The following is a 13,689-nucleotide window of genomic DNA, read 5'->3' as shown; positions in this document are numbered from 1 at the left end:
AATATTATCTCTGCTTTTTGAGATGACGAGAGAGAATCGAATTATGAGAAAAACAGTATTTGACAAGAGAGAAATAAAAATTTAATTTTAAAATTTTTATCTAAATGGTGGAATAAAGAAAATTTAAATTATTTAATTTATCTGAAATTATTTAAAAAATATTATTATCGAAACATATCAAAATTAAATAAAAATAATTAAAATTATAACATAACACATTTTTAAATTGAACTTATAAAAAAATTATTTATCACAATTTCCTTTTTTTACCTGTCTTTTGGTCTTTGTTTCATGAACCCATAACAGAGACTTTTAATCGAGCTTTATTATTCTTCTTTGCTCGATTGTATCATTTCTTTCTCTTAAAAATCTTATTCTAGTGATCATGATGTTGACTTGACCAATCATATAATTATTCTTTTCATTTGTTTATGAACCTGTTTTGATTGTCGCCGACTCAATGTAATCTAGTGATCTACCCCATATCCGGTCTCCCTCGTTGAAGTTTCTAAGAAACTACCAGCAATTACGCAAAATGACTTCTCACCCACCACAGAAATCAATATTTAAAGCTAAAAAATGAAACAGCAGAGGAGACCTTTCATGGCTGCTGCTTGATGACGAAAGCCCATGGAAATGGTACAGAAAAACTGAGAGTTCGACTGGTTTTATTCAGAACACGACATAAGAAGAAAAAAACAAAAAGAGGAAAAAGGAATAATAAGCGAGGGATGCTCCTTTGATCATATGAGACGAAGATATTAAATTATATAAGTCAATTTTTTGAGACAAAATTTTTTAGATGTAGCAGACCGTTTTTAAACCGTACACGTGGTTTCCCATCCATTAATGTGAGGTTCAAGGTTCAAATTATATACGGAATATGATGAATTGATTCTCCATTTTCATCTGCCAAAGTGCAGTAGACAAGAAAAAATGTTTCAGCTTTTGCTAGATGTTGGTCCTTATTGCGTTTGTTTTTACGCAGTCTTGGTTCTTGCTGCTCTGGTATTTCTTGCGAGTCAGTTGTGGAAGATGCTGCAGCAGCTTAATCAGGAATGCAGGGCTGATATTCCTCCTGGTTGTCTAGGATTGCCTTTTATTGGGGAGACTATCCAGTTTATGGCTGCCATCAACAGTGGCAAAGGCTTCTACGACTTTGTCCGAGTTCGCAGTCTCAGGTGTGTAACTCTCCACTCCCTGAGTCAATGAAAACTCTTGGAGCAGATAGAGAACTTATTACAGTACATTTAGATTCCTATACTCTGTTTTTAATACACATCTTTCATGAAAAAGTCTTGAGGTCTGGTACTAGAACAAGTAATGTCTTCTAAGCATCCGATCGAGTTGTGACAGAATATACTTTGTTCAAAGTCTGCGTGATTTGAATTTGGAAATTAATGTGTTGTTTCGACGGGTCGTTGTTTTTTGGCTATGAGTCTTTTGACAGATATGGGAATTGCTTCAAAACCAACATATTCGGACAGACGCAAGTGTTCTTGTCGAGCACTGAATCAGCTAAAATAATCCTAAACAATGACTTGGGGAGATTCACGAAGAGATACATAAAGTCAATTGCAGAGCTAGTGGGGAATCAAAGCTTGCTCTGTGCTTCTCAGCAGCATCATAAACTGCTCCGTGGCCGTTTAGTCAATTTGTTCTCAACAAATTCCATATCTCTGTTAGTTAAACAGTTCGATGAACTCATTGTTCATACTCTTAATGGCTGGGAAGATGGAGGCACTGTCATTGTACTTGACGAAGCTCTTCAGGTTTGTTAAGAAATCAGATCCTACACATGATTTTCCATGAAGGGTTGCACTTTTAGCCCAAAGTGGTCACTTAAAAGCCCAGAGAGACCAGTAGATTTTGACTTAATTTGGGTTTCTTTATGGGCCTGAACACTAGTGGTTTTGGGCCTTTACATCTAAACCCGGATAGCAAAAGGGGAAAAAAAAAGTTATCCACAACAATCAGACATGATTTTGCCTATCTCAGGAACTGTTGTGGATTTTTATTGCTGCAGATAACCTTCAAAGCAATGTGTAAAATGCTGCTGAGTTTGGAGAGAGGACTAGAATTAGAGCTATTGCAAGAGGATGTAGGTCACGTTTGTAAAGCAATGCTTGCATTCCCTCTGAGGTTGCCCTGGACAAGATTCTACAAGGGCCTCCAGGTAACTTAAACAAATGGATTTCAACAGTAAAAACATCAGGCCCAGATCTAGCCCAACAATCATCGCCCGAGAGTTTTGGGCCTAATATTGCATCCACATCATAATTAGCACTAAACCCTTTCCGTGATTAAGCAGGCCAGAAAAAGAATCATGAGCACATTGGAGAAGATCATCAGTAGACGAAGAAGAGGTTTAGATGCTGCTACTGATGACTTTCTGCAACGTCTTTTGGTGGAAGAGGATAATTATTGTTCGGATGGACTGCATAGACTAACCGATGCAGAGATTCAAGATAACATATTGACAATGATTATTGCAGGTGACCAGATTCCCCGAACTCAACCTTTTTGCTTCCATGACATTGTTTAGTTTCTTTTTTGTGTGTTGAGAACAAAATGTAATCAATTAGCAATTTGCTTACAAATCAGGTCAAGATACGACAGCAAGTGCAATCACTTGGATGGTCAAGTATCTGGGGGAGAATGAAGATGTCCTTGACGCAATTAAGGTTGGTGGAAAAACAAATTTCTGTTGCATGACAATCTAACTCACATTCTCAATAATTTTATTTATTTTTCTCTGCATTTCTTTGCAATGACTAGAGCAGGCTGAGCAGCTTCACCTCTTGGAAAAAACTTCGAAAAAGTTATTTCTTACCCTGGATGATCTTAACGAAATGCCCTATGCTTCTAAGGTAAACAAACTCAAACAATGCATTTAAAAACTAGGAAGGGTTGTTTAAGTTTTTTGAACTCCAAGAACATGATTCATCAACAGGTGGTTAAAGAATCACTGAGAATGGCATCTGTTGTACCATGGTTTCCAAGACTTGTACTTCAAGATTGTGATATTGAAGGTTCATTTTCTAGCACCAGAAAAGCAACTCTTATCCTATATAGCAATAAATTTTGCTTTTTCTCCCCACATTTATTATGTTCTCTCTTTTTTTCAAAGGATACAAGATGAAGAAAGGATGGACTGTCAACATTGATGTTAGATCAATACACCTTGATCCAATGGTCTACAGTGAACCCAACAATTTCAATCCTTCAAGGTTTGATGTAAGTCTCGGTTTATATTTCTCAATGAGAAAAAATGGAAAGAATCAAAGAGAAGTTATGGGAGATTGTGTTATCCTTCTTTGCACGCAGGATGAATCTAAGCCATACAGCTTCCTAGCATTTGGAATGGGAGCAAGGACTTGCTTGGGGATGAACATGGCCAAAGCTATGATGCTCGTCTTTCTCCACCGTCTTCTCACAACTTACAAGTAACCTTCCATTACCTTACATTGTTCCCTCTTTTCAATTCTTTTGGGCAGAATTACCTTGTACGATTTTCTCACTATAACATTCTTCCAATTTACTCTTAAAGGTGGAAGGTGCTAGACTCGGATTCAAGTATTGATAAGTGGGCACTCTTTTCGAGACTAAGCAGTGGTTGCCCTGTGCACGTGACACGTCTTTAGCTAATGCCTCCGGCAAGCATATTTAGTGGGGATAATAATTGGTTAAAAAGACTTAATAATGTTAAACAAGGAGTTGGTCTCTTTCCAAGAAGAAAACAGGTGGCGTGAGAGTTAATTTTATATTTCATAATATTATAGTAATGATATGAGATTAGGCAAACTGTGCCTAACTCTCACTAGTCAATGCAAGATCGATTGCACCACCAATTATGACAACATATATGTCAAAAGGCGGTGCCTTGTAAGTGTTTACCTTTTTCTTGCCAAAGTATAAAACCTATAGGTAAGAGTTTTAATTTTATATATATTATATATAATTTCTTGGGTCTTCACCTAACAATTAACCTAAGTTATAAGTTAAGATTAAATGGTAAAATCTTTCTATTTATCTAGTAGATAAACCTGAAAGAAAAAGTTTCTAGTAACAATATTAAAAGTGCAATCTTTGTTAGTTTATATAATTTTTATAATTATATTTTATTTATAATCATGTTAAAATTTTAATTAAATTACATTTGAGTATTTGGTTCATTTATTAGTGCATTATCTCGTGTTTAAAAAATAAAGTTCAAATCTCCCTTCCTCTAATTATAAAAATAAAATTTTTTATTGATTTATTTTGATAATGGTTATTTTTAATGTTATTTTCTCTTACTCAAATATATGAATGAATATCATTTTTAACTTATATGTGTGTATTATCATAAAAGTATGATGAAGATTTATCGTTTCAATTAGAGTTTAATTCGCACGCTTGATCTTAAGCTATTGAGGGGATAAAGATTATTCGCACTCACATATATGGATTTGATACTATAATGCTTGCTACAACTTTATTTGATGCGAATGTTCTAGTGCACCAACCTTACTCAGGCTTGTAGCGCTTCCACTGCAAAAGCTTCCCATCAAGATGATCTACATGAGAAAATGTAAAATCTAAAAGATAAAATGTTAGAGATTCAAGAGCAAATAAAAGAGAATGATGAAAATCTGAAGAATTGTGAAGGATTTTGTTGAGAGAATCATGTTGATGATGGGACGAGGTAATGAGATGTAGGAAAGGTTGCAATAGGAGACGACGATGCATGGCAGGCTTGATGACCTGGTGCATTCATATTTGCATTTCTTCGTAGAAATTCATTGTATTCTTATTTAATTATAAAATTGAAATAATTGTGTGAATTTTTGAATTAAAATTTATTTTTTCCATATCTTGTCATGTTATAGAGATATATTGAGTCTTAACTAATTATTTCACAATGTGTATGCTTTTCATCGTCACGATACAAATTATATCAACAAACCAAATCCAAATCCAAATCCACTCTTCCAGATTTATGATTCCAAACATATAATAAGCTTTACAAAATAAAAAAACTATATGGTTTTGATCATGTTAATTCAAGATTAGGATGATTAATATACAAATTCAGAAGAGCACTTAGCAACATTAGGGAGTTATGTCGGTACAGAAGAAGCAGACCTGGTTGTAACATAGCCTTATTTTAATTGCGGCTTCAATCATGAGTTATGACACATACTCTTGTTCATGTTTGCTAGCTACTGATAATGTCCTCGGAAAAACCATGGCGGAAAATATTAAATAATTAATGTACTGCATAATTTTTCTTTTTGCTCCATTTTAATATCCATAGAGCTAAGCTAAGATAGCATAAAAATATATAATAGGTTGTCAGCACCTGCCAGAGTTGATAAATCAAAACAGATAATTCCTTACAAGTTAATTTAAACTGTGATATCAAATAAAGATTTACGAACACTTGTGCTGGTAGTGGTTTGGTGATATGCAAGCTTATAGCTTAATAGCCTATCTTGTCCACCTGCTTGCGTATTGATTCCAACAAAACCCCAGTGCCAACCCCTTTTTCTCCACAGTTCAATTTGATAAAAGCCGGCGATCTCTCCAACCACGCAAAAACAATTAATGGAATGGATCCCCCTCACCTCATACCTAATCATACCCTCCAATCATATACCATACTACAATAAATTTAAATTTAAATTTTAATTATATTTCTTTCGGTAATATATCTTTTTATGTACTATTAACGTTCATGATTTACTTTGTTGAATTGTTGATGGACCATTTACGTACGGTACTAAATGGCGAAATCTTAGAAGGAAAGGGTATAAGTAGGTGAAAAAAATCACTACCCCGAAAAGAAAAAGGTCAAGAATTGTAGCTAGTTTTGGTTCTACTAGTTGACTTGCTTCAGCAATGTGCTTCTCCAATTTTAAAAGCACATGCCACCAGTTTCTTTGCAAAGGTCCACAAAAGACAAAGACAGGTCCACCGGTGATGAATTTTCTTCTCTCCCCCCTTTTTTCTTCTTTTAAAAGGGAATGGTTTATTGAACATTGCACTGTATGCTAAGGCCAGCAGAAAGAAAAAATTAGGAGTTGGGGAGGAATTATGCTATTAAATAAGTCAATAATGAAATTATACAATAGGTTTAACCAAACAGAAACACATATAAATAAAGACTTGGGTACAGTTTGGAAGCTAAAGAACAAGCGTGGGGACAAATTTTTCTTTAAAAAATTTTAAGTCGCAAACATGGGTTAAGTTTTTCTTTCTCTTAAAAATCTTATTCTAGTGATCATGATGTTGACTTGACCAATCAAATAATGCTTCTTTTCATTTGTTTATAGACGTCTTTTGATTGTCACCGACTTAATGTAATCTAGTGATCTAACCCCATGTCTGGTCTCCCTCGTTGAAGTTTCTAAGAAACTAAGAGTGATTGAGCAAAATGACTTCTCACCCATCATCAGAAATCGAGATTTAAAGCTTAAAAAAGGAGCAACAGAGGAGACTTTTTATGGCTGCCGCTTGTTGCAGAAAGCCCATGGAAATATGGTACAGAAAAACTGACAGTTCTAGTGGTTTTATTCAGAACATGAAAAAAGAAAGAAAAAATGGGAAAAATAAATGATGGGTCCTCTGTTGATAATATGACAGCTAGTGAGCAGTAGACTTAGACATGAAATGACACTCTTCAGAGACAAGGACATTATTGCTCCTACATGAAGACAAATTTATTGTGTTATATAAAGAAATATTTTTAGATTTGTTTTGCCCTCGTTTACCCGTTCACTTTTTCTTATTATAATTGTGGTATCAGTACTATTACTATGATTATAACATGAAAGTTACACGCAGCATACTTTCGCAGAAACAGTAAACTTCCATTTTCCATTCTGACAGATACTGTATTGGAATTTCAATGGTAGAGGTTTCTAATATTCTGAGGTTCACAAGACACAAGCTGCAACTTGCAAAAGATCCAGAATCATAGAAGTTCACAGCTAAGGCTCAAAATCTAGAGAAATGAGATTTGACAAGTTATTTTGCTCGCAGTTTTATCTGCAATTATAGTACTTGAATGGCACTAACAGGAAGGAATGAATTAAATTGTTAAAGAATATAGTCAATTTGCTGGTGCTGAAGTGAAGCAGATGGGGATGGTCCAAGATAGCAACAATCATGCTGAAATGTGGCATACACAATATTACTGATGGGTTATTTAAGGACCCCCCAGACTATGTGCCATTTGTACGGAACAAAAAAGAGCTTCTGGCAAAGGAGCGAAATAATTGAGAAGTTTAATGTTTATGTATACACCCGTTGGCGGAAGTGACAAGCTGAGGAACAACAAAAGGGGAAGAAATGTTGGTTATTGCTAATAAACAAGAAGAACCTCTTTTTCCCTTTTTGTTGCAGAATTTTCAGAACAAGTGGATAAGAAGCAGGGTACTCCATTACAAAGAAGCTTACGTATATAGCAATACCCCACAGCCCACAAGGCCTCAACCCCACTCCAAAGGCAATGTTCCCCTGCAGCCACCGCCCAAACCACTATTTGCTTCAACCCCAACCCCTCTTATTTATCTCAAAAATGGGTCCCCTTTGTCAAGCACTGAAGACCAAATCAAACCCAAGTTTTTCTTTTGCAAAGATTAGCTTGCAGCCTGGCAGGTAAATAAAAAATGCTTCTCTGAATTATTGTACTGCCCAACGGTTTCAAATTTTTCAGGAAAAAAGAAACTGCTAAAAGAAGAATTTATCGCATGTCACTTCAAGGGACAACATGAAGAATTAAGGAAGAAAAAAGAAAAGCTGGTGGTGGGAACTTTGTCTGGGATTGCAGAAAAATATCCTCTCTTTTTTGGCTATAGGAGTATCTAAAATTTCCTCATAGCCCCACTAGTTAGTGTAGATAATGATGATAAACACAATTTAAAGATGGATTAAGACAAAGCTGCTTAGTTATAGGGACAGGGCGTGCCCAAAGTAGAGCAAAAGTTACTGACTTTTCCGTGGAAGATTTCAAGCTTTTGGTAGTAAATTCCATCTGAAACATTCTAAATTATTACTCCATTATGCAGGAGTAAAGTGCTTTTAATGCACTTTAAGTAGCAGCGTAAAGAATATTATAATCAGAATAACAGTGTCATTTTCATGATTGGGTATTCATGAAGCATATGCCCACCCCTTTTTGCTCTTTCAATGTACTAGAGATTTTCTCGTAGCATTTTTACACTGTTGTTGGCCTTTCATCATTGTACCTTTGGGTCTTTGGGGTTTTGATTAGGCAAAGAGAAAAAGAAACGGTCAAAACACGAGCTGGAAGAAGAATCAAAACTGGAAGTTGGTGGACCCCAAGAAAATGATATGGTAACTGAAACTGGAATGCATATCGATTTCATAATCGTGAAGAATGGAAGGCCATAGGAAAATCGAAACATAATTCAAATTAACAAATGGAATGATTCCTCCAGTTAAACTTGCATGAAGCTGAAGACATTGCCATGGATGTAAAAGGAAGTTTTAAAGGAGTCGAAATGGTTTCTCCTGTCAGTAAAAAACAAACAGAAAATGGAATAATCATAGTCTCTTTTTCTTTCTGAAAAGGAAAACCCAAATATTCCAAAATCTGTACACCCAACCAAAAGCAGCCCAGCCAGCAGGACTTCAGGAGCTTTGTTGTCCCTGAATTGCCGTGTTTTCTAGTTCGTATTTTAAGGCCTTTGATAAACACTTGCTTGTCCGAAAACCCCAAAAAAAGAATAAAACCAGAATTGCATATGATTCAGAGTCAACTGAACTCAGCAAAGCAGGAACACCATAGATTCACAGAGCACTTAAAACGGATGTCCAATTCAAAGATTAAGGCAACAGGCAATAAAAAGACAAAAAAAAAGAGGAAAAAAACATAAAAAAAACTGCACTAGATCGCATATAACTTGTCTTAATTTCTACTCCCACAAAACCAGGGAAATTTTTATCACTGTACAATCCCAGACAGTAATTAATATCTGTCCCGAAAACCTAATAATTCTGAAAATGGAGATAGATTTTCAGAATTTAACTCACTAAGTTTACTCTAATCTCCATAACAAATTCCTAGTTCTTGACCACGATAGACATGCACTTTTCTTTCCTCCTAGTGTAATGAGCAGTGTTTTCCTGCATCAGAGTTCTCTTTCTGTCAGCAATGAAACTATCTACTATCGACCGAAACTCTTCGCTGCTCATCTCATCCATTGATTTCCTCGGCGGGTCTCTGACTGAAACCACCAGCTGCCTGCTGATAGCTGTGTCGGATCTCAGAAACTCCCGGGGTAATTGGGTTCGAGATTCTGAGACCATTGATCGAGTTCTTCGGTACTCCTCTGTCTTGGCTTCAGTGGTCGAAGAAACGGCAGGCTTTGTCTTTTTCACTGCTGTACGGAACATCGTAGTTTGTTTAACTGGTGAAAGGGAACGTTTTGTTTCTGTAACTGTGTCGACTGTCGTACGTTGCTGCTTTACATGGGAAAGAGCAAGCGCATTTTCTACCAGGACGATTTGCTTGTCAACTATGGTCTCCTCCTCAACCGGAGAGTTGTAGGTGGCGGCGTTGGCGGTGGCGACGATGGACGTGGGGTTACTCCGGCTAGAGCCGACGTACTCGTCGTAGAGGTCGGGGCAGCTGGTTTGTTTCTGGGACTGTTTCTGGCTAGACAAAATATAAACAGCAAGGATGATGATGTTTACAAGGATGAAAGTGACAAGAGGCTTGTTAAAGGTGGAGACGAAACGGCGGCGATAGAGTCCGGCAACCTCGACTGTATCAGGAATCAACGTGGGGAACCATGACCACAACAGCAAAAACAAAGCCAAACAAAACCCGCATAATCGAAGACCCATCCTCAGCTTCCTCTCCATGTTGTATCTCCATACAGCATCTTCTTTCTCTGCCTTAACGTTATCAAATTCAGAGGAAGCCATGCCTTGCTCAACAAGACAATGAAGGAATAGGAAACGAAAGGAGAAGGTTTAAGGTTGCTTTCGAAGGATATTAAACAGAAAGAAAAACAGAGTTGGAAGCTGGTAGCAGTCGTATACTTAATAATTCTTGGTACGGTGCTTCGGAAACTGATGCATTGAATAGATTCGAAGGGGTTTATATACACATGGTCCCATGCTTTTTCATTAAAAAATTTAAAGGGAAATGAAATGATTATTGAATAATTATATAGGCATGGAGAGCGAGTAAACCTGAAGGAACTTGGGGTGAACCATGGGGCAGGCCCACACGTGGGGGGGAACGGCTGTGATGGGGGTTGAGTTAGGTTAGGTGGTGCGCAGTCTGCAGGCAGACACCACAGGCAAACGGACGGGCTCGAACGGGTCCAGTGCTTTTTCTCGCGGTGTCGCATGTCTATCTCTCCCATTAGAAAAGTATACTAGTGGGACCTCCTTTCACCTTTCAGCTTTCTTTGTTTCTTCTTCTTCTTTTTTTATTTTTTTTAAACTATATGAGAATTAATAAATCATAAGAAATGTATTTATTATACATTTCCTAATGACCCACTGTAACCTTAGTTTACAAAATTAAGCCCTACCCAACAACATATATATTCTGAAATTTTTTTGTGCACCAAGCTTAGGTTTAATTTGGTTTTGCTTATCAACATTTTCGGAAAAGCATTAATCGGGGGTATTAAATTGATGATATAGGATAAATAAATCGGTTTATATTCTATACATTATCAACGAATTAGATATCATGATTTCGTTAACAAATTTCAAGATTTTTAATTTTTTATTTTTATATATTTATGAAGTGACAATTTATAATTTAGTGATGATGTATAAAAATATTACTAATTTTGACAAGTTTAATTAGCATTATACTGTTGGGAACGTGTGAAGTATTTTATTCTAATTACTAATATTTTTGGGATGGGAAAGAATGGTATTCATCTGCAACTTGTTGTTTGATATAGCTGCAAATTTGCATTGAATTCGAAGGGATTCTCAAAAAATACAGTTGCACATAGTATTATTTAATTATGCATGTTGAGGAAAAAGTTTTCAACTGCTTTAAGTCTTTGAATTTTTTACCAGCATAATAACTAAGAGTGGGATGTGCTCCTAACTTTCATTCAACTCTTGTTCCCAATTTCAGTTTCCTTATTTTCCAACATAATTATATATCAAAAGCAATAAAGCAATTTGGCTTCCTGGACAGTGAATCCTTTAATCATAGTTTCAACCTCAAAAATCAAGAAGTTTTGGAGGAAACCTAAAGAAAGTCCAAATTTCCTGCATATTATTCCAACAAGACAAATAGTTTTTGGGAAACTTTTTGCTGCTTTGCAGTATGGAAAATGGAGACTGGTTGTCTAATTGATTGCAGACATCCTGGAATTGATTGATAGTGACCAGCAGATGAATGTGTGGTGTGGGTTTTGATCCTGGAGCTTTAACTTTATTCCCTGTGGTTATCATACAAAATTCTCATTGTTTTGGAATGATTTACTCTTACTCCTTAATCTTTCACGTTTTGATCCGGATTATGGGGATTGGAGAACCTAAAGATATTTAATCCTGATTGGTGATCATGATTCTATTAAATTATGAGTAATTAGCAGCTGATTGTATATAAAATTCATCACATGGGCTAACTTTGTTTTCAGAATTGGCAATGTATCACAGGTACATTCGAAAAGCTCGAGAAACTGATCAACACCCTTAGCCTATCAGGAATCTCAGTTGGCCATAATCATTTTCTCGAGAAAAGGAGACGGGGGGAAAAAGGTAGTCATGGAAGAGTTCTGAACTCAACTTTTGTGTAGGTTTAGGTTATCACATTCGAATTAATGAGGTGCGAACCGAAAGGAAAAGGGAAAGGCAAATGAAAGCTCATCCTAAGCGTGAAAAATTCTACATCCCATCGAGCTTTTTGCATGGGAAAATCATGAGTTCTGATCAAATGGGAAGACTCTCAATGAAAACAGGCCGAAGCAGGCATATGTAAACTCGTGGTTTGGTCGTGGAAGGTGATGAAATCGATGAAACATTGATTGGTTCAAGGCTCTCACTCTCTCAGAAAAGTGAAGCACCCCCCCTCTCTCTCTCCCCCACAAGCAAGGCAAAAGGTTTGGTTTGAAGATCACGCGCGGTTTCCTTCGAGAAGGCATGACCAAGTAAAGAGTTGAAGCAGGGAACCAGAAAGGAGGTTCTATCACGTGAGGCCTGAAGCAACTGTACGAAAGCAACCTGACAAAAGCTAAGGTAAACAAAAAAAACTGCAGTTTTTCCTTCTGTAGGAAATGATCGCACACTTCAAACTTCAGCTCTGGTCAATGCCAGACGCTGCCAACCGTGAGATTAGGTATCGGGGCAACCCAGTCAGACACGCCCACTCAACCTTTTCCCCAACATTTAATGGTTAAATTTTCGTATACTATAGTAGTTCAGTCAGGAAAGAATTTCAGAGTGAATTTCCACATAAAGTGGTGTTAATCATGTATAGCTTTATATTATTATTGAGACTAACAAAACCAGAAGAATTCAGAAGATTTCGTTGCTTGAGTAGTCAAGCCAGGACAAACAACGCGATGACAGAGAGGGAGACTCCACACAGGGTCAAGATCTTTGGTGGAGGATAAGAACAATGTTAATTCTTAATGCTAGTGCATGTCACTTGAACTTTCCACACTCCTTCTCTTTCAAGACTTTTAACCCTCTGTTCCTAATCAAGTTTAACGTTTTCTTTCTTGTTTTATTTTGTTAATTCTCTGATTGACCAGCTGATGTTGATTCTACTAGTGATCTAAACCAATAACCTTTAGCAATTTGATGACTAAATGGTAATCAAGAACCATTTGATTTTATATTATCTTAGTTAAACTGTCAAAAAAAGCAATAACCCGGAGGATAATTCTAAAGATTAATTCAAATGTGGCATGTCAAGTCAAGGGGGGCAATGTGAAATCAAGTGTCCTCTTAAATAAAAATAGAGAGGTGCTTTAATGAATAATTTAATGTCGAAAATTTTGTTTGCACCTGTTTCAAATTCCAATTAGGCAAGAGGAAGGGGACCATTGGTTTTCTTTATTTTTTCTCTCTCAATTAATTTGTCATAATTGATTCAGTTTTCATCAATAAAAATAAAAAATATGATAAATTTGAGACAGAGAGAATATTAAATTTGTTCGTGTTATAATCTTTGAATTCAGGTTCAAATCGATAATTTTTCGTGTATATTCATCGAAAGCACGACAAATTTGATTAGAGGTATTAAGAACTTATGCAAATTGCTTGTTGGCTTCCTGCAAAACTTAAAGGGAAAAGCCTTGCAATTCCTTGAGAAACAGTCGGCTTTGAAGAAAGTACACGTCTGCTGTTATCTGCTTTTCTGCATTAGGACATTGGCAGGCCATGGGGAAGGAATAGCAGATTAGTTATTTCAGAAAGCAAAAAGGATGATCAGTAATTAACCTTTTGGCTTCATGATTAATTGAGTGATTAAGATTAGGTAAAGGGTGATGTTTGATTGTTAAAAACTTTTAGTTTTCCTTGGAAAAAAAGGCTGCGTTTACATCCAGATGGGTCCCAGAAATCAATAGGTTATGGTATCGCTCCGGGGTTTTATTTTGATTCTGCCGACCCATCTTATCACATGCTACAACCTTTTTCCTACCACACTTTGCCCACATTTCCAGAGGGTTCAGTGGAAATCATGATGCC

The 13,689-nt window shown here is 36.4% G+C and overlaps 2 protein-coding genes across 3 annotated transcripts; one reads left to right on the top strand and one right to left on the bottom strand.

Annotated features, from left to right (window-relative positions):
• On the top strand, positions 837–3,926 carry LOC18591427 (abscisic acid 8'-hydroxylase 4). Of its 2 annotated transcripts, XM_018125371.1 has the most exons (11): positions 837–851; positions 989–1,181; positions 1,451–1,772; positions 2,027–2,176; positions 2,312–2,495; positions 2,605–2,684; positions 2,781–2,870; positions 2,954–3,032; positions 3,131–3,237; positions 3,328–3,446; positions 3,551–3,926. In XM_018125371.1, the coding sequence occupies exons 2-11, from the start codon at positions 1,036–1,038 to the stop codon at positions 3,642–3,644; spliced, it is 1,371 nt and encodes a 456-aa protein (XP_017980860.1). In that variant the 5' UTR covers positions 837–851; positions 989–1,035; the 3' UTR covers positions 3,645–3,926. The 2 variants fall into 2 exon arrangements, with proteins under 2 accessions (XP_017980860.1, XP_007017596.2); XM_007017534.2 differs by lacking the exon at positions 837–851 and having other exon boundaries at positions 937–1,181; positions 2,784–2,870.
• On the bottom strand, positions 8,799–10,134 carry LOC18591426. Its single transcript, XM_007017533.2, has one exon. The coding sequence runs from the start codon at positions 9,937–9,939 to the stop codon at positions 9,073–9,075; it is 867 nt and encodes a 288-aa protein (XP_007017595.2). The 5' UTR covers positions 9,940–10,134; the 3' UTR covers positions 8,799–9,072.

The sequence above is a fragment of the Theobroma cacao genome, chromosome 8 (genome assembly GCF_000208745.1).
Source record: "Theobroma cacao cultivar B97-61/B2 chromosome 8, Criollo_cocoa_genome_V2, whole genome shotgun sequence".
Taxonomy (NCBI): domain Eukaryota; kingdom Viridiplantae; phylum Streptophyta; class Magnoliopsida; order Malvales; family Malvaceae; genus Theobroma; species Theobroma cacao.
Note: the sequence above shows the minus strand (reverse complement) of the source record. Positions and strands in the feature narration are given on the sequence as shown.

Bases quoted from the DNA above. Each gene is read 5' to 3' on its own strand.
- LOC18591427 (XM_007017534.2), top strand. From the start codon at position 937: ATGTTTCAGCTTTTGCTAGATGTTGGTCCTTATTGCGTTTGTTTTTAC. The intron at 1,182-1,450 runs GTGTGTAACTCT...GTCTTTTGACAG, and splicing joins GTCCGAGTTCGCAGTCTCAG to ATATGGGAATTGCTTCAAAA. The intron at 2,871-2,953 runs GTAAACAAACTC...ATTCATCAACAG, and splicing joins AAATGCCCTATGCTTCTAAG to GTGGTTAAAGAATCACTGAG.
- LOC18591426 (XM_007017533.2), bottom strand. From the start codon at position 9,939: ATGGCTTCCTCTGAATTTGATAACGTTAAGGCAGAGAAAGAAGATGCT.